Consider the following 24,910-nt stretch of genomic DNA (forward strand, 5'->3'; position numbering starts at 1 on the left):
TGCATGGAACATTTTGAACAATAAAAAATAAGCAATACTAGCCTAAGGCTATTATGACAGAAATGCAGCTATAGATCATTTGCTCTGTATCATAACAATATAGCTGTGCTATACAGTGCATTACTGTTTAATAAGTACATAACTTAATACTTGAAGATAATTCCAGCGCATAGTACACTGAATTTCAGTTCATTAAGTACACTTTGAAATGTAAACACATACACTCTCTCTGTATGATTAATTTCAATTGAATCCTCTGGGAATTAGGCAATCATGCCAACCATCTTCTATCCTATCACACTGCTTTAATATTCACAGGTTGAGCATGAAGAAGATATCAACTTAAATGACACCTTCACAGCTGGACAGAGAGTGAAAAAGAGACTCACAACACCTGGAATACAGTCATGCACTTGTCCCATGGGACCTAAGGGAGATAGAGGACCTCACGGATACAGGGGGAAAATGGAAATGTTGGTCCTAAAGGAGAAGTAGGTGACCCTGGACCTCAGGGGGCCAAGGGAAGCAAAGGCAATAATGGAGCAGATGGTCTCCCTGGTAAAGCTGGACCTCAGGGAGTCAAGAGAAGCAAGGGCAATACTGAAAGTGTAGGTAATCGTGGATGAGTAGGACCACCTGGACCTAAAGGGAGTGATGCAGGTATTGTTGAGTATTACATGATTATTGTATACCTGTCTTGTCACACTTCAATAATTATTTTACCACAATTCACCTTACGAAGCAAAGCTTAGAAGGATAAAATTTGGATTTTCAGGAGCTACTCCAAAGTAGAGGGATAAATTTTTTAGAACTCATTAACTGTGTGGAAGCACACTAGATTGTGAAACATGAAGGTCCGGAGGCATATACCTATGTCCCCACAGGAAAGTTTTGAAATTTGAATGCTTTGAAATTGAATCTTGTATAATAATATGCGAATAGTATTTAGCAATAACTATATCGCTTAAGATATGCAAGTAGAAGAAAAGATCATAAAAGTAGTGAAATGATGAATGTCTGCAGATGTACGTACTAGTGGATATTTAATTATACTCATGACTGATTTAGTGATTAAATGTCCACTAGTGTATCAGATCATGTAGGCAACCTCACTATTTTAATCCTAAATTGAACCTAAAAGTCCTATTTTTTTACTTCTAATTCTGTGAATGTGCTATGGACCTGAAGGCTTAACTATTTGTTTGTTAACTATTTCTAAACATAATGATGACTGGCAAACCAGCGCATGATCAAAAAATAAATGACTTAGTATTTTTGTCTGAATGTGCTCTCTATCGATTACTGAAAAAGTATAGTAGCCATTACGCTTCATTTTCAACTTAATATATGCCTTGCCCTATTGTTAGTTTGTCCTGTTTGTACATGTACTTGGTTGTATGTGATGCGGTCCTAGTAATAATAATAATGTGATAAATGATATGTCACATCATTAGATGCAGGTGGAGCTGTTTATGTCCGATAGGGTCACAAATCTTGCCCATCCACTGGAGCACAACTAGTCTACTCCAGCATGGCAGGAGGAGCACACCATCGTAGTGGAGGAGGCGGTGATCCACAGTGTCTACCACTTGATCCTAACTTCTACAAGACTGTTAGTGGATCCCAACAGTGGGCCTATATACATGGAGGAGAATGCCAATACACTAATCCACTAAAATCAAACAGTCATGACACTGATGTCCCTTGTGCTGTGTGTTATGTTCCTACCAGGAGTACTGTATACATGTTACCAGCTAAGTACACTTGTCCACCAGGATGGACCACGGCTTTTTGATGAGTGAACACTTCAACCATGAACGATCAACATTCTCTTGTGTCGATCATAGCCTCGCACCATTCACTAAATCAACCCGCAACTACAATGGCTTTCTATTCTACACAATAGAACCAGCATGTGATAGAGCAATACCTTGTCCTCCTTATGATAGAAGCAAAGAACTGTCTTGTGCTGTGTGCACCAAGTAGGCTACTGGTGTGTGGATACAAGCTGTCTGACAGCTTTAAAATGTTGTGTTAGGCCTTTAGGCTTTTAACTGCAGTTTTCTGTATCTTTTACAAGCATGCTGTTGTGTATATAATTATATTGTATAAAAATTCATTGAGATACCTAACTATGGAAAGGCTGGAAAAGGCCAACCCCTTAATACCAAGACTTTATTTGCATACTACTCACAGGAAAGTAGGGTAATGTTTTATTTATGTGGTCATGATTGGTTCTACTGTGGTGAATTATTCAACACTGGGGAAGGACACAGCTCAGTACATAGATGGCCAATGGAGTTTATCCTAAATGACATCATGACCACAAAATGGCTGTGTTATTTGGGGAGATTAATGTACAGATACCTACGTAGAAAATAATTACTTTGATTGGTCTATACTTTTATTTCTCTTGTAAAGGAAGATACCAACCAGTAGTCAACAGGTGTGGGTATAAAGGAACAAAAATTAATCATTGCAAATAAACGTAACATTAATGTTATCTCAAAAATTATCCATCATTTGATAAATTATGATTCATTCTTTATTTCATACCATGGCTGGCTTTTATTACAGCACAAGTGTTGAAGGTCTGTAGGATACCTGGTCCTACAGCCTGTACATATAAGCATGTTTGAGAAGTTGCAGAAAGGAGAAAAATATAACCTTGTGTACTTCCAACTATTTCACAGTAACAATACAAGTATATTACAGTGGCGTAGCTACCATTGAGGCAACCAAGGCAGCTGCCTCGGTAAAAATGCTCAACAACAGGCTGAGCAGGCCTGAGTTTTGGCACCCCGAATTTTCTATTAGAGTATTTGACTGTTCTATTAGGGAACCTCCATCTTGTCTGCTCTAAAATCAGCCTTTCGATTCCCACCCCAAATCACATGATGTGTTTACGTCATGGTTACAATATATACAATACAAAAAAATGTAAATGAAATGAAAGGGATTTTATTACACTTAAGTCTGCGAGTCATTATCAGAGTCTTGTTCTAAATGTTCTAGTAAATCTACTAGCTTCTCAAAAGGTGGTCCCATCTCATTAAGTCGTTCTAATAGACGCCCATCATCAGAACAAATACTGCTCATACTACCCTCCCCATGGTCACTGCCCTCATAGGCAAAATGTCTTAATGAATCAACTTCAGTAAATTCCTTATCCACTTCTGGTTTACAAGATGTTATGATAGCTACGATTTCTGGGGTGGCTGGTCGCTTGGTAACAGCTTCATTACAAATAACAAGGTCCTTATAAGGAATATCTTGTTCACCGCCTCCATCTTCTTGACCTATTCCAATTGTGCCAATGTCATCTGCAAAGTACATCTCATGATGGTCTGGTTTATCTGGAATATACTTCCCTTGTTTGCTACGACAACAATAGCACAACAAGATGGCTATTATACATACTGCCAATAAGAATACTATTCCACCAGCTCCAATTGCTACATAGACATAGAGACTGATAGAATCTTCTGATGATTTGAGTGCACATGGTTCTCCATTGGGGCAAATACATTGATAAGTATCCATGGCAACAACTTGACACTCCCCCTGGTCACATGGGTTGGATAGGCAGGGTCCACTGGCACACCCATTGACGGGTATGTCTCCTATGAACTCAACAGAAGCAAATTCATTGGCTGTTTTTGTTGGTAATTGTTTATTTATAAAACGGATGTTGTCAACACAGCCATTATAAAGTATAGCTGACTGTTCACGCCCTCCAACATAAATCTCATTGCTTAAAATGTTGAAGATAACGCTGTTGCCAGGGAGACTGGTAGAGTTAACATTGTTATCATCTATCACCATGGTAACCAATAATCCTCCACGTCGTACATAAATAGAGTGCCACTCCCCATCACTAATATGACCTCCAACTAGTATGGCTTCTCCCGACCCAATATCAACTCTGTACCTCACATTGCCTCCAAACAACTGTAACCGTGGTAACAATAATACACACGTGTATAACACTACTGGACAAGTGGATTTTCTTAAACTAAGGTTTAATGGCTACTCACCCCATAAAAGGCTTTGACATGAAACAAACTATAATATTATGTGAAAATTCAGTCATGAAACACGAAAAAAAATTTTTTATGGGACTTAACCCTATATATGGCCCCAAACACCACTATACTAGTTATCTTATGTAAAATGTGCGTTCTGACACACAACAATTGGATTCCTGTTAATCTGTACATGGACCACCTATTCCTCAGTGGTTAGCAGTACTAAACAACTCAGAATGAATAGATCTACAATATCATATAACTTTTTACTAACACTTCTTTATTTCCCCTATCCATTGCGACATTGTAACTATCATCCTAAAACGGCCGAAGTTTCTTTCTAATGAAGATTTGCCTTATATCACACTCGATCACTCTATGATGTTTGGATACAGCTTAAGAAAATGGCCATTAATACATGGTCCAAACCATTTACTCATAGGATATTCTGTTTACGAGATATATGCTTTTGAACGCATGCGTGTTGTGAGAGCCATTATAGTGACATTTGCATTTAACAAAACACTTTGAGTGAGTACCAACAAATAAAATATGGGGAAATATCATTATATGGAGTCGACCTTTGTTCTGTCCAGTAGTGTAAATTAGATTTCATACACTAGTTACTATGACAAAGGAACACAACAACGTGCAAGCAGCAAAACACTAATAGTACACAGAACACTGACCTCCAAAGCTGCATAGTCAGTAGCCCCACCCATCCAATACACCAGCCCTTCCTGTTGAGTAGTTTGCACTCTTAAGCTAACATTGTCTTCATAGAAAGCCATCTCCATGTCAACTTGACGCTTGCGGCTACTTATGTCATCTAACAGAGTGTAGCGAGCATAACCATTACCAGTGAATGTGACTGGTTCAGATTCTGCAGAAAGGAGCCACACCTAAAAGCTGCAATTTACAAAAAGCTACACCCACCAAAACACTGTTGTCCCTCCCATTCTGCAACACAGGTGGCTTCTGCAGTACAGGGGTTGCTAAGACAACCATCCAGCTAAATTAACAACAGTAGCAAACAGCAATTTAAATGAGAGGAAAACTTGAATGACACACACACAATTAAAATTGACAACTAAACTCCACATCAAAAAACCTGGACCAGAAAAGTACAGTAGGCGTTCAGTGTATTAAAACTGAACCCAAACAGCAATGTGACTCTTTTACTACAGCATTTCATAAACTGGAGTATGTGTTATTAGCATGATATCAGGATAGTTAAATAGAAGTCTCTACAAGAAAAAAACAACTTATCAAACACTTTATTGGAGCCTCTATTTATGGAGGCTTTAGGAACAACAGTTTTTGGCTTATTACTTGCTGCAATACCTTTTCAGAGGTAACAATATGAGTCAGACTAGTTGAGACAATTGCCCTTAATTCAGAGTTTAAAAGAGGTTCCACTGTGGTACAGGTGTTTGGATAATACAGGTCTCATTGTATAGCAATTAGGGCTGAGCGATACTGCTATTTTAGTATCACGATCGATACTAAAGCCACTATTCACGATACTGAATAGTTCACGATACTTACAAATAAGTCAATCATAGCTGGTGCTACATAGCATATTGCTCAGCATTCCTGCAGGAAGTCCTTATAGGTGATAGCAAACTAGCCACTATCATCCTTGTTTACAGTAACAGTTATTGTAACACATGCTTTGAGGTTGTTATGGTGTTCACACCTCTCTGCAGGGGAAACCAGATGGGTGGACTTTATCATTTACAAGGATTCTTAGCCAAGTACTGCATAACAAATGGATTTTTAATGACAGTAATGTACAGGCATGGTATCACGATAGTTAATAACAAAATATCGTGATATCGATACTTTCAAAATATCGCGATATATCGCTAAAACGGTAATATCACTCAGCCCTAATAGCAATTTCTGATTCTTATTGCATAGTCACACCCACCTGTTCACAGCCCCTCCCAGAGTTGTGCTCAGCAATATAATCCTCCAGGTCTAACAGTTCACCATTAATGCTGACATCACTGATGCAACTGGAGATACTTCGTCCATCACTGAGTCCTACAATTTCTGGAGCTCCTCCCAGCCAAAGGGGAAGTCCCAGATCAAGTGAGCTGCCAATTAAAGGAGATCATGTTACTCAACAATGAGCAAACAACAAAAATAGAAGTTTACTACATAGAAATCTTAAATTTAGTAAATGTATTGCACAGAAATGTGTGCATCATGACAGGCCACAATTATTATTTACCAATACTGTGACAATAATAGGGATCGTCAATGTTCTTGCGCACACACACACACACACACACACACACACACACACACACACACACACACACACACACACACACACACACACACACACACACACACACACACACACACACACACACACACACACACACTACTGGTGGGGGATATCCCCCACCATAAACCAAAAAGCCAATTTACTTATCGGATACATCCCCAAACTTAACATCCGCCCTCTATATAAAAATGGTAAAATAAATCAAACAACAATACTAGCTGCAAGAGCAACAACCCCCCCTAATTTATTCGGAATAGATCGCAAAATGGCATACATAAATAAAAAATACCATTCCGGTTTAATATGAATAGGAGTAACTAAAATGTTGGCCTCCTTAAAATTCTCGGCATCACCCAAATAATACGGAAAAAAATAAACAATAAAAACAAACAAAACAAAAAATAACGTATTTCCCGATAAATCCTTTACCGTATAATAAGGATGAAACGGTATTTTCTCTACATCAGAGGATAAACCCATAGGATTATTCGACCCCACTTTATGCAAAAAATGCAAATGAACTAATACCAAGAAGGACAAAACAAAAGGAAACAAGTAATGAAAACTAAAAAACCTATTTAAAGTCGCATTACAAACCATCGGCCCACCTCAAATCAAAACAACAATATCCTGCCCCACATAAAGAACAACTGAAATAAAATTAGTGATTACTGCCGCCGCTCAAAAAGAAATTTGTCCCCAAGGCAAAACATACCCTAAAAATTCCGTTACTACCATAATTACATATATCACTATACCCACATATCATACCTCTATCTTTCTATACCCACCATAATAAAGACCTTTCCCCATATGCAAATAAACACACACAAAAAAACATAGACGCCTCATTAGCATGAAAATACCTGAAAACATGCCCATTGAATATATCCCAACTAAGTTCTGCCACTGACAAAAAGGCAAATTTTTCATCCAAAAATATTCCACTAACTATTTGAACCACTAATATCATACCCTTTTAAGAAATTACATTACTTTGATCACTGGGGTGGTAATGTAAACCACAAATTTTGATTAAAAGTATGCTGAAACGTGATTTTCAAAAATAAGTCACAAACACACACTCACATATTCAGTAAACCTTGCTACTTTTTATCCCAGAATTCTCTATATAAACATCGCTATGGCTGTGACGCTTAGGAATATGAATAATAAATAATATGAATATGAACAAAATGAAAATGTAGTTTTTGTCTGAAATAAAGCATTCTTCAACCCTCTCATGGTCATTTTGCAAGAATACATAGGACCACTAGACTAGAGAGTATCAAGTGGAGAGAATACTCCAAAATATCACATTGAACCAACACTAGCTACATACCTGCATCACTGCCTAAAGGTAGCGATGCAGGTATGTAGCTAGTGTTGGTTCAATGTGATATTTTGGAGTATTATATAATTTGTTAATATTGTGATTTTGTTTATTGTGACTACCTGTTTAACCAGGTAATAATTTTATAATGTAACACCTTCACACCTCAGATCAAAGGAGCTACCCAAGCTACATTTTGCATGTAGCCCAGCTAGCCGGGCTAAATATGAAATGTAGCCCGGGCTTCAACTGGGCAGTGATCATATAGGCATCAAGGCCGAAATTGATTGGATACACAACTTGAATTTTTCCATGAAAACCACTCAGACAGAGAGTGTTTTGTTATCCTCACCATCCTACAAGTTGGGGCTAAGGTGAAAACTAGTGCTATAGCTTATTCACCCATTGTTTCTGCACATTGTCAAATATGGACACCAGTATGGGTGAGCGGTATTGATCAATATCACACCACAGTATTTTAATTATAAATATTGCGGTGTTACTAAATACCCACTAAATATGTGTAAGCTTCCATTGCATCAATAGCCTCATTGTAGACTACACAATAAGTGGGAAAACAAATTGGAGGTGATGGCCAACAAACTTTTTAGACACAGGTGACAAATAACACTCCCATATTTGACTGGACTCCCTTAGTACCTTTCTAGTAGTCCCATGTTACGTTCTTTGCTCCACTCTTGCTAACAAGTTCTGCCATAATACTATTTAAATATGAAAACCAGTAATTTCCAGTATTCTCCCGGTATTCTCGGTATGTGAGTATGCGGTATTACTAAATGTTAACTATTCGGTAATTCAGTTTCAAAATATATTGCACAACAACTAAAAATCGGTATATTGCCCACCCCCTACAGATACGCTCCCATCACGAAGCTTCCACTCTGCACAAAGTAACTACTCTACAAGCAAGCTTACCTGTATCTAGGCCATTAGTGGACTCAGTATTTTTTCCACAAACACTTCATTAAAACACCATGGCCAAATACAAGATATGTATACTAATCATGTGAGTATTAATCGATCCCTACAATCTATTTTGGCCTTAATGTCTACATATGTAATAGCTGCCCAGTTGTTAATATGTGTAAGCTTCCATTACATCAATAGCCTCATTGTAGACTACACAATAAGTGGGAAAACAAATTGGAGGTGATGGCCAGCAAACTTTTTAGACACAGGTGACAAATAACACTCCCATATTTTACTGGTCTCCCTTAGTACCTTTCTAGTAGTCCCATGTTACATTCTTTGCTCCACTCTTGCTAACAAGTTCTGCCATAATACTATTTAAATATGAAAACCAGTAATTTCCAGTATTCTCCCGGTATTCTCGGTATGTAAGTATGCAGTATTACTAAATGTTAACTTCTTCTAGCTGATATCTCTACAGGGTGAATTGTTTGTAGCTTATCTCTATACAGGTTACTAGTTTCTAGCTGATCTTTTGAATTCTTTTCAGGGTGACTGCTCTATTAGAGTATCTCGATCTTGCACTTGCTACACCAAGTTTGATTTCGTGTTATAACTCTGTGGCTTTACGTCTGATTCTTCTACACCATTGAAGATCCTTTCTAAGATGATTACTCCATCTGTACAGTGAAATTCAAAGCATTACCCCAAGCGGTTTTTCTGGTGGGTGTGGAAAGTAGTCATTTTTTTATTAGTTAATCTTGATTGCATAATTGTTACACTCTGTTGGTTTTTTTGTTGTATCTTCCTGGTTTTTATCTTTCAAACCACAAATTTAAAGGTTCGAGGTTCAATAGTTAACCTATTCACCCACCGATTTTCAGCTTCTTCCCATCAGCGGTTTACCCTGTAGGTGTGACAACATATTGGTGTTATTTTTTGTGAATAATCGCTAATAACTCTTTGCCTGTTTATCGTATTCCAGCCAAAGTTAGTACAGAGATGCGCCTTTATACCCCCCTTCTGTATGCCAAATTTCAAGGCAATCGGATATTGAGTTCGCATTTTATAGCGGCTTTTGTAAGTGTGCGAAAAGAGGAAGAAAAAAAAAGAAGAAACTAAGCCAATTTTTGAAGTCGTATATCTCGGGAATGCTTGAAGCGATTTCGCTCAAATTTGGAATGTGGAGTACTGAAGTTGGAGGGAGTGTCCACAGTAAAAATCGTCTTGTTTCATCAAGGCAGCACAGAGCTACGGAGATGCGAAAATTGCGTTTCGTTCTTCCTGTCAATATACTCACGGGTGTTGCGCGTCTTGATATACTGTATATATAGGTATGGCTCTCTGCAGCATTTGTTAATGGAAAGGTTTGTGTAGCTAGGTTCAGACAACCAAACACATGATGCACCTGACCCTCTTACAATTGCACAACAATAGGTGCATGTTAGAATAATAATGTTGAAACTGGAAAATTTTGAAATTTGAATGATACAAGATTGAATCTGAGAGCATTTTCAATGGAAATTGTGTACCTGAATTAAGTATTGCCATCCATAATAACTACACAAGTAGATGAATCAAGTCTTTTTAAACAGACCAATGCACTTCATTGTATGTATAGGTACAGGTAGGTTTGGAAAAATTCCATAACAGAACCAACTTATACTTCCACTGAATGTTCTATTAGAGTAGTTAGGTGGCTGCTCTATTAGAGTATTTCAATGTTGTACAACTTCTATGCTGATCCAGGTCCTTGTTGCATACATAAACTTTAACATAAATCCACTGATAATACCTTTGGAGAATGTATTTAGGAGTATTTGTATTATCAGTGATCATATAATTATGCTAAGACAAAATTTCATTATAATCCTCAACATATTGATCAAGTAAAGCCTAAAACTGAAGGGGGGGGGGGGGGGGGGCTTCAGCTCCCCAACCCCCCCCCAACTCCCCAATGGATCTGCACCTGGCAAGATTGAAAATGCCACGATCTTTCAGTAAAGTATTAACATTCTAATTTTATATACCTCTCAGTTTATTACCTTCAATACCATTAGATGCACGTGATTGTGAGAAAACATTATTCATCAGCCTAACATTACATTTAACCATATTGATTCTCAGAACTCTCAATATCGCCCATCACTGATGACGGGTTCCCTACAGCTAAAATGATATCTCAGTCATATCCCAAACTGTACACTGACTTAAGTAAAGCGCAAACACAGCCATTAATTATAGTTAGTCTGCCACAAAGTTTATTCTTGCCAGTTGCAGAAGCTTGAACACTATCTGTAGTCTACATAAGGTAATTTAATGTAATGTATATAGAACATTTATAAATAGTTTCTTCTGATATCTGGAGTCTGAATGATACTGCTATGTAGAATAGGATCTTGTGCCCAAGATAGTTAGTATTAGTAACCTGTTGTCTGGTCCATGGTTGTATACAAATGATCAGCAAAGTCAATAACAAATAGCCTTACTGTTACGCAGTTAAATTTCTTAAAATTTCTGGCAAATATATAAACATACTGTGGTCACATATTGGAAGCCTTGCTGATTTTATTCTCACATCTCTAGAGACCTTGCCACATGTTCGACCTATGACCTATGGTTATATATATATTTCTGTTGGTGACTGATGCAACTTCATGAAAGTGTTTCCTTATATAGCCGACCAAATTACATTTAAACTAACTAACCAAAGCATCAAATGCATTGATAATTTCAAGTGTAAAATACTGGACAGGGTTGAAGTGTTGATGGGAAGCTAACCTTACTCCCTAAAACCATTTCTACTGTACTGATAAAATCTACTGACAAAAATGCTTCTACATGTTTTTCTTTTGCTACACATTGCACACTACTAAGCATTATTACCATTATTATCTAACTGAAGGCGCAGCAAAAATCTGGTAACCAGACCTCAGAAAGCAGGCAGTTACAATAGGTGGTTGCTTAGTGCACAAATGACACATCTGGGGATTTCAAGTTGGCTGTTTTTTAGACTGGAAACTCTAGCCCCATGGCTAGGAATATTAACAACAAGTACACAGAACAAACACAGTAGGGATATAACACTTCTTATTGTTTTACTGTGATTTAATATCGTGCACTAATCCAGCTTGTTTCAGTACTTTTTATTGATGTGTTATGGTGCCTACTCTAGTTGAAATTCCAAATTTTTCTGTGTACTTCTTTGATAACTTTTTTTGTAAATAATAATTATGACTGGTGAATCCACGCATACCGCATCTGAAATGGCACTGCGCACCCCAATTATCGTCTGAAAAGTGAAGCATTCATTATGCTTAGTTGTCAACTATGTTCAACCCATTATGCAGCGTTTCGAATCAAGAACTGTTTGAAAAGCACCTCTGCAATCCACACATTCCGAAAAAAATGGTGCCGTGCGCCCCAGATATATCAATTATCGTCTGAAAAGTGAAGTATCCATTGCGCTTCATTGTCGGCTATGTTCAACCCGTTACACAGCAGTACGAATCAAGAACTGTTTGAAAAGCACCCCTGTTGTCAAATAGCCACTATGAAAAATATGGACGATTTCCGTTACGAAGGGAAGCCATCATGTGCTATCGCCAAATCGACACTTTTCACTGTCAGCGAAGATGAATGGGACACAAAGGAGGACACTGGTGAGTCCGTGAAGAATGCATTGTACGTACTGCGGTATGCCAAAAGGCACCTGTCGGGCCGAAGCGACGTCGAACAGTGAAAAAATCAAGCCCGTAGCCTTAGCCGTTATTGAGTTACGCTTGTCTGGAGGCATCAGTCACTTAGTCAGTAGAAAATTCCATTAAATAAATTATTTTTAAAATTCCATAGCAACTTGTTGAAAACGTTTCGGGTCGATCTGAAAGCTTGTTTGGGCTTATTTTTACCTAACCAATACTGCCTCATCGTCGTCAGGGGAAATTGAAGCTGTTTTTTGGGTGATATTATTTCGTGGGCCACGCCTACTCCTTTGTGGTCCCTACTATACAGTAACCATCGTACTGTATGATCAAATATTTTGTTAAGCACTAATACTTGAGCTAGAAGTCTTTACTTACTGCATCAAGTGGTGTGTAAGTTAATTCTGTGCCCAGCGTGTGGATTTAATTTAAAGGAAGTCTTATTTGCAACTCTTCTTGTGTATGGGTGAGATAGTTTATACAAAAGGAGAAAAGATCTGACCAGGCATTTGAAATTGAAAGTACCAAACAATGTAAACTCCACAACATTTATAACAACACTCCAACTGAGAACTATTTCATTTAGTACACAACACACAATCATCAGTATGGGTGCTACTACTACTACTACTACCAATACTGGGATGACAGTTAGTTCACTATTGTGTCAGTAGTGTGTTTGGTAGTGTTGTGTATGGGTGGATGGTACTTCCAGTCCTCACTAGTTGAACTAAGAACACTAGTGCTACATCAACAACAAGATATTGCTGGACACAGAAGTGAGATCTTGGAACAGAACACAAAAGTTGCTGAACAAACAGAAATCATTCGCCAACTGAAGGAAAAACTGAATGAACAGAACAAACAAATTGATCTAATATTATTGGAATTAGAAGAGGCTCAGTTCCAGGTGAATACAGATATTTTTTTATTTAGTATCATTAACACAAGGCTTGCATTTTCATGCCAAAATAATATTGTTCACCTTCATGATGGCTGGGCAGTAAAAGACCCTTTAAAATACTTCCAACAAGCTTCTTGAAAACTTTGTTGAATGGAATATGCTGACTGACTGAAGGACTAATACTACAGGGCCTGGCGTGATATTTTCTTCTGATAAATGCTGCTGGGACTTAAATGTGGTGGCATATATGGTGTAATCATACTAAGACTAATCTATCACCATCTTGTCATATGTAGCTTATCCTATTCACAGGTTGACAAGGAAGAGGATACCAACTCTAATGGCTCCATCATTGCTAGAGACAGAGTGGTAAAGAGACTCGCAATACGGGCACCACCACCACAGCCATGTCCTGTCATCATTGGTTCACCAGGACCTAAGGGAGACAAAGGATACCCTGGAGCTCGAGGAGCAAAGGGAGAACAGGGAGACCTTGGTCTCAAGGGAGCCACTGGCCACCCTGGTGCTAGAGGATATCCTGGGCAGAAGGGAGACAAGGGATATACTGGAAGCAGAGGATCACCTGGACCAGTGGGACCGAAAGGAAGTTCTGCAGGTAGTGTTGTGCAATACCTAATAGTACTGTGTATTTGCCTATCGTAATTACAGCACACCGTTACAGTACCACTCAAATGCAACACCATCTCACGAGAGTGCGAGCCATTAAAAAACTTGCTAATTGAAGGGTGTGGCACCCATTTCACTTGCAAGCACGCATCCTGTTCGTTGGGATGAATACTCATGAGCAAAACGGGTGCCACATCCTTTAATTAGCAAGTTTTTAAATCGCTCACACTCTCGCAAGATGACATTGTGTTTGAGGAGTATCACATTATATTACTATACAATAATTGTTATGATTTGAAATCCACTACACATTTGTATAAATTGCACTGATGTAGTTTGCAGCATAGCACAGCATAGTCCCTGAATAGAAGACGCCAGTGCTAAACATTAATATATAACCACTTACCGAAGAGAACTACCATGCACAATAACACCTTGAACATTCCCTCCTATCCTTCGAAATGATATATGGTGCAAATAAATGCAATGTCATGTGACACTTACTTGTGAGCAATTGCATCATAAAATTATTACAAGTGTGTAACTAGTTTGAGAGTAACTTGCAAGTAAACTGTAGAGAGAACTTAACAAGAATACCTGAAAGTTATGTATCATCTTGCTTTCTAGAGTAATGTGTGTACTTATGTCGCTATTGTATTAAAGATTGGTAAACACAAAATGCATAATCAATACGATACACATCATGGCCAACAATGTTGATTGTGAAAGATGACACTACTATGCACAACCAAGGAACAAGACAGCCTGCTTAAGCAACATTGACTTCAAGGGATGGTAGCACTTGGGATAGTCTCACATTGTACTTGTGAGTGATCAGGTCCTCACTTGTGACTCATAGGTCACTTACTACACACAAGTGCTTCACCCAAAAGAGTGTGACATTATATTCAATTGGTACTGTATCATACGGCATATCTCTGTAATGATAATAATATTGTACATTATTAGATGCAGGTGGAGCAGTTTATGTCCGATGGGGTCACACTTCTTGTCCATCCACTGGAGCAGAGTTAGTCTACTCTGGAAGAGCAGGAGGATCAATCTATGGCGATAGTGGAGGAGGTGGTAATCCACAGTGTCTACCACTTGATCCTACCTTCTACAGGACTGTCAGTGGAGCACAGCCGTGGGGCTTTATGTATGGAGCAGAATATGAGCGCACTGATTCCCTAAGATCATACAGTCATGATACTGATGTCCCTTGTGCCGTATGTTATGTTCCTACCAGGAGTACTGTATACATGTTACCAGCTAAGTACACTTGTCCATCAGGATGGACCAGAGAATACTTTGGCTATTTGATGAGTGAACGCCACAACCATGCCCGATCAACATTCTCTTGTGTCGATCATAGTCTTACACCAGTGACTGGATCATCCCACAACTATGATGGATTTCTATTCTACACAGTAGAAGGAGTATGTGGATCACTACCATGTCCTCCTTATCACAGGGAAAAGGAACTGTCTTGTGCTGTGTGCACCAAGTAGACTACTACTTTGTCTGTTTGACTAGTTAATTATGTGTTTAGCATCGGAATATTAGACTTTTATTAAAATTTTTGGTAACTTTTGCAAGCACACTGCTGTGTATTGATTAAACAATGAACAGCTTACATAACAAGGTAAACAATATTAATGTATAATGCATACAATCCACATATGTAGTGGAAAAATACAACTGGATTTGGAAAATATGACACATAAAAGCACACGCAAACCCAAATAACACTACAAATTCAAAGTAGCTACACTATTCTGTTAGTAAATTTTAAAATAAACTTGTAGGGCTTGCTTTCTCTACATTGTTACAGATGAGTGAAAGCTACTGTATAGCCAGAAAGTTTGGCAGGAGCAAACTTTGTGTGATAGGATTTAGACAAGGAAAAGTTTGGCAATCTTATTAGTAGCCAATATTGGACAAACAATTTGGCAGATTAGAGTTTGCTGAAACACTGTTCACTCACCAAACTTTCCGGCTATATAATACTACTACCCAACTGGCACTGGAGTGGATGCAAACAATGTTACTACTGCCTTATGAGGTTGAGCAAAGTTTAAGTTAATATGTTCAGCTCATGCTCTCACTAAAGCCTAGAACTTCCATCATGACTCTTGTCTGTTTCTAACCCTAGCTGATACCTACCTTGTTACCAACCTCCACCCTCCACCTCAGTGTGAGCACCCATGATACAAACTAAAACGGTAAGGTTCACTTCTTGTCCCTCAGATACATATAGTCTGAAATAGCTTCATTGTCATTGAAATGTCATCCAGATAGCTGCCAAGGTTAGTGAGTTACTAATTAAAACACATCTAGGTGTACTATTTTGAATTCACAAATTCACTTTGTGACAAGGTCACACATGGCAAGAAGAAATCAACCAAGGTTTTGCTTCCATATCATTTTAGAGTTCAGCTTGACGGAACGTTACTTAGGTTAAATTTTGCTCTACAGTATATCAACCCAGAGTGAAAAAGTTTTCAATGGTGGGTGGGGGTTGTGAAAATTTAATACATTGCATTTTCACACCACGTCTAGTGCCTGCCATGACTGTGTCCAAATCATTGAAAAATTTCATTGGCTTTTGTAATGATTTTCAGTGTGTTTTCAGCAGGCATTCAGTTAGGTTATAGCTACCCCATAAAATGCAGTTTAGTAGTTCATTTCTCAAAACTGCATTTCAAAATTTTATACCAATTACAGTGTTTTCATTGGCACTATTGTATGGCATCATAGGCAATTCCCCTGTGGTTAAAATTGAAAGGTGAACTATCAACCAATGAGTGATATCCACAATGACATTTTTTGACATTGTGATTACAAAATTTGATGTCATACTTGACAAAATGGCCATGTTAGTGTGGGGGCTTTAGAGACCTTGGCGCACAGTATTCGAAATGAATGTTGTCTGTAGATTTTTACACATGGAACCATGAGATAATAACAGTAAGAAGTAGTACACACACACCAAGACAGCAAAAAATGAGCTCCAACAAGGAAAGCAGACTGAAGATTTTAATTTCACACACAACTAGGCTTATTTGTATTGCCTTATATACTATAAGCCTCACCTTCGCTCTTATTCGAATTTATAAACACTATCATAGGGAAACGCCATCTCGCCCAATATCTCCATGTACAAAGTCCCCAACACTACGGCGGCCATTTTGTTTTGTGAAATCACAGATAATGCACGCCACGTCAAGAAACGTAATTGCGGATATCACTCATTATGTAAACTTCACATACCTCCTTCCACATTCATTTCTATACATGTTGTAATACCACCATTCATGGATCTTGCAAATTGTTTCACTACTTTTATTAGCGGAATTGTACTTCATTTATATTTAATTACACTATGGTGTTAGCTTCGACTATTGCAATAATGATATGTATCATGATAGAGGTAGTTGCACGATAACACACTGTTAAGTGGGCAGTGTATTTCACTTACTGCTCTTTTCTTGCAAAGAAGCAAGTTAAGAATAGAAGTTTTAAGTAGTAATTTACAGGTATTACATCCATCACAATAGTGTAAAAAAGTAAATTATCACAATACAATTTGGCAAAAGATATTGTAATACTCAATATTTTTTCCCAGCACTACAGTAACTATACAATTCCAATGATAAGTAACTCATTTTTGAGTATTTAAGCTTCTATAGTAGTGGAATAAAGTTGTATGGTACTGATGCACCTGTCCCACATTCTAGATAAGCATTAGGTTAAAAAAACTATTTCTGCTACCAGTCGTCTTCTATGTATTCACAACAACTAACAAATTACTGAGTAAATGCAACACTGTGTTTTAAAGTACAACAAGTATACTGAAACCAAATCAAGTAAAGTACAAGTATCTTCAAACTTGTACTTAGCTATATGTAATATACACATAAGTACAAGAACTAGTACTCCCATGTCTGCTGTTGCACTGGGTACACAGATGGCACACAAGCTGGTGTATGTAACAATAACACAACACAAAATAATAGTACACGTATACTCCATAACTGGGAGAGAAGTGGCAGGAGAAATAATTACATATACCATACCAACTATGTGTGTAGATATTTTGACAAAAAAGTTTGGCAAGACATTGTCGATAAAAAGTCATTGGTAAAGTTGGGTTTGACAAAGTTTGGTTAAAGTGTGGTCAGTAAAGTTTGACAAGACATTGTTGGTAAAGAAACAAACACATAACAATCACAGCTATTGCTACAGACTACAACAATGAGAAAACTATTCTCAGGTCAGCAGGAAGGAGGCTAAAATTAATGATATGATCACTGTGGGATGTACAAGGACCAATAATGACACAGTGTTGGGTAAAATATTTCAGTACAAATAATGCATTTTATACATACCAAACAGCATTTTTGGTATTTTGAAAATTTGCAATACCACAATATATCACAAACACTGATAGTAGTTGAAAGATACGGTGGTAACATTACAAGTCATATAGTGCACTGCAAAACCATTTCTACTATACTGAACAGGATATTTAAAATCTACTGACAAAAATACTTCTACACGCTTGTTACATTGCATACTACAAACCATGCACAACAGACTAGAATAGGCTGGTTGCTTAGTGCACAAATGACATGTGTGACTAGATTTTGGAAAAAAACTTTGCATATTAGAAGTTTCAAGATAAACAGTTTTAAAGAATTCAAGACAGCATAACTCTCCAGGGATAGCAAGCATGCGTATAAAACTTACACAATAGATGCATCAATCTATTGCCTTTCTGACCGCTTCCAGTACTTGTAACTGCTTAAAAAGTTCCCATGAGAAAATCTGAGTAGTTAGATGAGCAAAGTAGTAACACAAGTGCTCACAAAAGGGTAGAGGGTAGGAGTGGCAAGAGATAGACTTCAAGTCCAGACACAAGATTACAGGGCTGTGCTGGCTTCTTAGTGGCTTATATGTAGTAAAATCAATAGAAAAAAAATGCCTGGTCAACATTATCAGTCCATCCACTTCACAAGGCCAGAAACTGCCATTCAAGCTCTCCACACTACCCAGAAAAGACATACTGTTAAAACCAGCCTCGAGTAGTTTGAGTAGTACTACTACGATAGTGTAGCTATCCACTAGTGTTGTTAGATTGATTTTGCCTGATGTGCGATTTGGATCAATCTGGTTACATATTTGGGGACTTTCAAGTTGGTTGGTTTTTAGACTGGCAACTCTAGTCTCATGGCCAGGAAAATTAACAGTCAAACTTTTTATAATCACAAATACTTGAGCTAGAAATCAAGGGAGTCTTTACTTACTGCATCAAATGGTGTGTGAGTTAATTCTGTGCCCAGCATGTATTAAGGGAAGCTGATCCAACTCTTGTGTATGGGTGAGATAGTTTATACAAAAGGAGGAAATATCTGATCAGGAAGATGAAATTGAAAGTACCAAACAATGTAAACTCCACAACATTTATAACAACAATCTAACTGAGAACTATTTCATTTACGTACACAACACACAGTATGGGTGCTACTACTACTACTACCAATACTGGGATGATAGTTAGTTCACTATTGTCAGTAGTGTGTTTAGTAGTGTTGTGTATGGGTGGATGGTACTTCCAGTCCTCACTAGTTGAACTAAGAACACTAGTGCTACATCAACAACAAGATATTGCTGGACAGAGAAGTGAGATCTTGGAACAGACAGCTAAAAATGCAGAACAAACAGAAATCATTCGCCAACTGAAGGAAAAACTGAATGAACAGAACAAACAAATTGATCTAATATTATCACAGCTAGAAGAAGCTCAGTTCCAGGTAAATAAAGATTTTTCTTTTTATTTACTAAAAGATAAGTTTACAATTTTGCAATGTAAGGTTTTTATCTTGATTGCAGATAGTAGTATTTCTATAGATATTCAACACTGCAATACAATAGGTGTAATGGTGAAATTTGATTTAGTGTGGTTGTACTAAAATGCATAACATTAACACAAGGTTTGATTTTCCTGCCAAAATAGAAACCAGTCCACCTTCAAGATGACTGGGCAGTAGTGATTGTTGTAATCAAGTCCAAAAGTTCCTTCAAAATGTATTCAACAAGTTTCTTTAAACTGGAATTTTCAGACTGACTTATGAAGTAATACTGCAGGCGTGAAATTATTTTTTGTCTGTTAAATGCTACTGGGATTCAAATTGTGTTGGCATATATAATGTAATCATACAAAAAAACTGTCATATGTAGTTTATCCTATTCACAGGTTGACAATGAAGAGGATACCAACTCTAATGGCACCATCACAGCTGGAGACAAAGTGGTAAAGAGACTCGCAATACGGGCACCATCACCATTGCTATGCCCTGTCATCATTGGTCCCCCAGGACCTAAGGGAGATAAAGGATATCCAGGGGCTCGAGGAGCAAAGGGAGAACAGGGAGACCTTGGTCTCAAGGGAGCCACTGGCCACCCTGGAGCTAGAGGATATCCAGGGCAGAAGGGAGACAAGGGAACCCAGGGGTATACTGGAAGCAGAGGACCACCTGGTCCAGTGGGACCAAAAGGAAGTGATGCAGGTAGTGTTGTGTAATATCTAATAATACTGTATCACAATTATAGCACACCATTATGGTGCCACAAATGCAATGTTGTCTCTCGTCTCACGAGAGTGTGAGCGATTACAAGACTTGCTAATTAAAGGGCGTGACACCCATTTCACTTGCAAGTATACATCCCGTTTCATTTGGGATGAACATTTGCGAGCGAAACAGGTGCCACACCCTTTAATTAGCAAGTTTTTTTTTAACCTTGCAAGTGTTTGAGCAGTATCGCATTATATTACTATACAAGAACTGCCATGATATAAAATCCATCACACATCTGTGCAAATTGCACTGATGTAGTTTACAGCATAGCACAACATATCCCAGAATAGAAGACGTCAGTGCTAAATATTAATAACTATCCGACTGAAGAGAATTACCATGCACAATAACATCTTGAACATCTCTCTCCTATCCTAAAATTTTGCAAAACTGACAAATTTAATACAATGTCACACTTGCTTGTGAGCAATTGTATCCTACTAATTATTACAGAGTTGGTGAGTAACTTGCAAGTAAACTGTAGAGGAAACTCAACAAGAATACTTGCAAGTTATGTATCATCTTGCTTCCCAGAGTAATGTATGTACTTGTGTAGTTACTGTATAAAAGATTGGTAAACACAAAATGCGTAATCAATATGACACTCATCATGGCCAACAATGCGCATAGTGAAAGCACGACAAAGGAACAAGACACTCTGCATAAGCAACATTGACGGTAGCACTTGCGATAGTCTCACACTCATGAGTTCTAGGCCATTACACATAAGTCCAAAACAGTGTGACATGGTATTCAATCTGTACTGTATGATTTGTCATATCACTGTAATGGTAGCAATATTATTGTACATTATTAGATGCAGGTGGAGCCATTTATGTTCGATGGGGTCACACCTCTTGTCCATCCACTAGAGCACAATTAGTCTACTCTGGAAGAGCAGGAGGATCACACTATAGCCATGGAGGAGGAGGTGGTAATCCACAGTGTCTACCTCTTGATCCTAACTTCTACAGGACTGTCAGAGGGTCACAGTCTTGGGCCTTTATGTATGGAGCAGAGTATGAGGCCAGTGATTCCCTAAGATCAAACAGTGATGACACTGATGTCCCTTGTGCTGTATGTTATGTTCCTACCAGGAGTACTGTATACATGTTACCAGCTAAGTACACTTGTCCATCAGGATGGACTAGAGAGTACTACGGCTATTTGATGAGTGAGCGCTACAGCCATGCTCGATCAACATTCTCTTGTGTCGATCGAAGTCTTATACCAGTGACTGGATCATCTCGCAACCACAATGGCTTTCTATTCTACCCAGTAGAAGGAGTGTGTGGATCACTACCCTGTCCTCCTTATCACAGGGAAAAGGAACTGTCTTGTGCTGTGTGCACCAAGTAGACTACTACTTTGTCTGTTTGACTAGTTAATTTTGTGTTTAGCATTGGATCATCAGACTTTTATTAAAATTATTGGTAACTTTTTTTGCAAACGCACTGCTGTGTTTTGATTTTTAAAAAATGAACAACTTACATAACATGGTAATGTATAATGCATAACACTCCACATACGTATATGTAGTTGAAAATACAACTGGATTTTGGAAAATCAGACATACTAAAAGCACACACAATAACACCACCAATGCAAAGTAGCTACTGTAAACTATTCTATTAGTAATTTTTACAATACACTTGTAGGGTTTGTTTTCTCTACATTTTCACAGATACTGAAAGCTACCGTATAGCTAGAAAGTTTAGTAGAGGAAACTTGGGGGCAAATTTGCTATAATAGGATTTTGATAAGGAACAGTTTGGCAAATTTATTAGTAGCTAACACAGAATAGTATTACACAAACAATTTTGCAGGTTTTAGTTAGGCAAAACACCGTTCACCCACCAAACTTTCTGGCTATATTGGTACTACTGCTCAAGTGGCACTGGAGTGGATCCAAACAACATTACTACTACCCTATTAAGTTGAGCAAATAGCATGTTTAGTGCATATTCAGCTCATGCTTTCACTAAAGTGTTATTTAGCTAAGAGACTCTTGTCCGTTTCAAACCCTAGATGATAGCCAACTTGTCACTACCCCCACCCTCCACCTCAGTGTGAGCATCCATGATACAGCTACACTCATACAACTAAAACGGTAATGTTGACTTCTTGTCATTCAGTTACATAGTCTGAAATAGCTTCATCGTCATTGAAATTTCATCCACATAGCTACTAAGGTTAGTGAGTTACTAAACTATTTTGAATCTACAAATTCACTTTGCAACAAGACCATTGGTTCTTTTGAAATCAGGTCACATATGGCAAACCAAAGTTTTAGTTCTACAACAATTTTGGAGTTCAGTTTGACAGAATGTTGCTTATGGTAAATTTTGCTCTACAACATTAAGCATATTCATTGTCAATTCCACTCTTCAAGAATAAAGAAGTTTTCATTGGTGCAGATTGTAAAAATATACTACATTGCATTCTCATATCACGCTGCCATGACTGTCCATCATTACTGAGATTTTCATTGGCTTTTGTAGTGATTTTTATTGTATTTTCAGCAGGCATTCAGTTAGGCTCTAGGGATATAAGTACCCCATAAAATACACTTTAGTTCATTTCTCAATGAAATGTAAACCAATCACAGTGTTTTCATTGTATGGAATCACAGGGGATTCCCTTGTGGTTGAAATTGAAAGGTAAACTATCAACCAATTATGTAAACTTCACATACCTCCCTCCTCCTTTCACACACACTTCTACACACTATGTTGTAATATCATGTGTATATCTTGTTTCGCTACAGTTTATTGCTGGAATCCTAAAATTAATAATTAATTGTACTATTGTGTTAACTTTTATTGTTATAGCATAACATGTGGCCTTGACTGCTTTATTAGAGTGTCTCAATCTTGCTGCTTATCACCCTTCATTGTTTTGGAGGGGGAAGGGACCCTACAGTATTATCATACTGTATGACATATTTATTGACCCCCAGTGTGAAATTCAACTAAAAAAATACCATAATTAATTAAAACATGAGGCTATGCTGTATGCCACAACAGAGTCGAATGCTTCACTATGGTAACTACTTATGTACCATTAAAAGACCATGTAGTGTAGCTTATTGTCACAATGAGAACGGCCCTTCACATTTTATAACAATGATTTTGATATCACGAACAACAGAAGCAATGTCATCATTGTGTATTTACTATATAACTTATGTACCTCACAGCATTTAAGCTTCTATAGTAATGGAACAAAATTGTATGGTACTACTACACCTGTCCCACATTCTAGTTGAGCATTAGGCAAATAACTATTCCTGCAACCAGTCGTCTCTTTTATTCACGGCTATATAGTATAGTGGTAGTATAAAACTTTGGTGAAATATTATTGGTAAAAAAAAGTTTGGCGAATCACCATGCTTCATCACCATGCTTCATCACATGTCACTACACATTGCATATAGATAGCTACGGCTGGAAATATACTTTGGAAGAAAACAGATTGGTGAATTAAAAGACATACCAAATTCACCAATGTTTTATACTGACAAAGTTTTCTATAACACAGTACTGCTAAGTGAATGCAGCACCAAACTTTAAGTATACAAGTAAGCAGTGTTGGGAGTAATGCGTTACGTAATATTATTACTTTTGTGGTAACTAAGTAATATAACGAAATACGCTATAAAAACAGGTAACATAACTCAAGTTACTTTACTTACAAATGTAACGCATTACCTAAGTAATATAGTTACTGTAATAAATCTAATATTACGTAATATTATTATTACAAGTAATGAAGTTACTAATCTTGTTAGTAATCCACTGAGTAACGCCTAGCCACAATGAAGTAATGAAGCCTACTGAATGAAGCTTATTCACCAGCTTCTTACTTATAACCAAGATTTGTACATTGTCCAACAACGCAATCATGTCACGTGATAAGGTAGTAGGTTTCACACGTGACAGCTTAGGCTGTGGACACAAAGTAATATAATATGTAATATTATTATAGTTACTTTATTTTATGGGTAATATGTTATAGTTATATCCCAGTGCACAGGAGTGCGGAGAAGTTTACAGATAGTAAATTAAGTTCCGGTTTGAGTTCCTGTCACTGTGCTCAAGATTTCGTCCGAATTGTGTGGAGATTCTAGATTCTACTTCGTAGCCACAAGAAAGACCTTACATACTGCCTACAAAACTGTAGCGAAGGGCGGTGTTATGAAGCAGCGGTTCCAGGTATGATTCGCCTTCGTCAGAAATTGGTATAGTGGTGTCGCGTGGTGTGCAAGAGAAAAATAAAGACCAACAAGTGGCTACCATAGTCCAAGATAGAACAATGAAGCTAGAGGAAGTTAGTTCTTCACCATAGTGACCGTTGGGAGTGATTGCTGGAGCGAAAATCGTCACGTACTATTCTTGACATTTGTTAAACTATCGTATTGGTAACTTGTAGTGTTATTGTGTAAAGG

The 24,910-nt window shown here is 37.7% G+C and overlaps 5 protein-coding genes across 5 annotated transcripts in view; 3 read left to right on the top strand and 2 right to left on the bottom strand.

Annotated features, from left to right (window-relative positions):
• The first annotated feature begins 537 nt into the window (after window positions 1–537).
• On the top strand, window positions 538–1,795 carry LOC136263905 (uncharacterized). The gene is made up of 2 exons (XM_066058527.1): window positions 538–606; window positions 1,484–1,795. The coding sequence occupies exons 1-2, from the start codon at window positions 538–540 to the stop codon at window positions 1,793–1,795; spliced, it is 381 nt and encodes a 126-aa protein (XP_065914599.1).
• Window positions 1,796–2,898: 1,103 nt separating this feature from the next.
• The window catches only part of LOC136263105 (protocadherin Fat 1-like), a 34,347-nt gene continuing 12,335 nt past the window's right edge, over window positions 2,899–24,910 (bottom strand). The window contains exons 5-8 of the mRNA XM_066057591.1: window positions 5,962–6,130; window positions 4,965–5,040; window positions 4,718–4,911; window positions 2,899–3,951 (exon numbers count right to left, since the gene is read on the bottom strand). Of these exons, the coding sequence (XP_065913663.1) occupies window positions 2,971–3,951; window positions 4,718–4,911; window positions 4,965–5,040; window positions 5,962–6,130 (1,420 nt within the window). The 3' untranslated portion in view covers window positions 2,899–2,970. The remainder of the gene's footprint in view (window positions 3,952–4,717; window positions 4,912–4,964; window positions 5,041–5,961; window positions 6,131–24,910) is intronic.
• Window positions 6,139–7,300, bottom strand: LOC136263122 (cytochrome b-like). Its single transcript, XM_066057610.1, is given in 2 exon segments — window positions 6,139–7,164; window positions 7,166–7,300. Coding segments are annotated over 2 exon segments (876 nt in total). The 3' UTR covers window positions 6,139–6,423.
• LOC136263446 (collagen alpha-1(IV) chain-like) lies at window positions 12,875–15,456 on the top strand. Its single transcript, XM_066057972.1, has 3 exons — window positions 12,875–13,201; window positions 13,508–13,811; window positions 14,792–15,456. Exons 1-3 carry the CDS (start codon window positions 12,986–12,988, stop codon window positions 15,331–15,333), a joined length of 1,062 nt encoding a protein of 353 aa, XP_065914044.1. The 5' UTR covers window positions 12,875–12,985; the 3' UTR covers window positions 15,334–15,456.
• On the top strand, window positions 19,297–21,958 carry LOC136263445 (uncharacterized). The gene is made up of 3 exons (XM_066057971.1): window positions 19,297–19,638; window positions 20,082–20,394; window positions 21,281–21,958. Exons 1-3 carry the CDS (start codon window positions 19,342–19,344, stop codon window positions 21,820–21,822), a joined length of 1,152 nt encoding a protein of 383 aa, XP_065914043.1. The 5' UTR covers window positions 19,297–19,341; the 3' UTR covers window positions 21,823–21,958.

Source organism: Dysidea avara, chromosome 8, assembly GCF_963678975.1.
Source record: "Dysidea avara chromosome 8, odDysAvar1.4, whole genome shotgun sequence".
In the NCBI taxonomy this organism is placed as follows: domain Eukaryota; kingdom Metazoa; phylum Porifera; class Demospongiae; order Dictyoceratida; family Dysideidae; genus Dysidea; species Dysidea avara.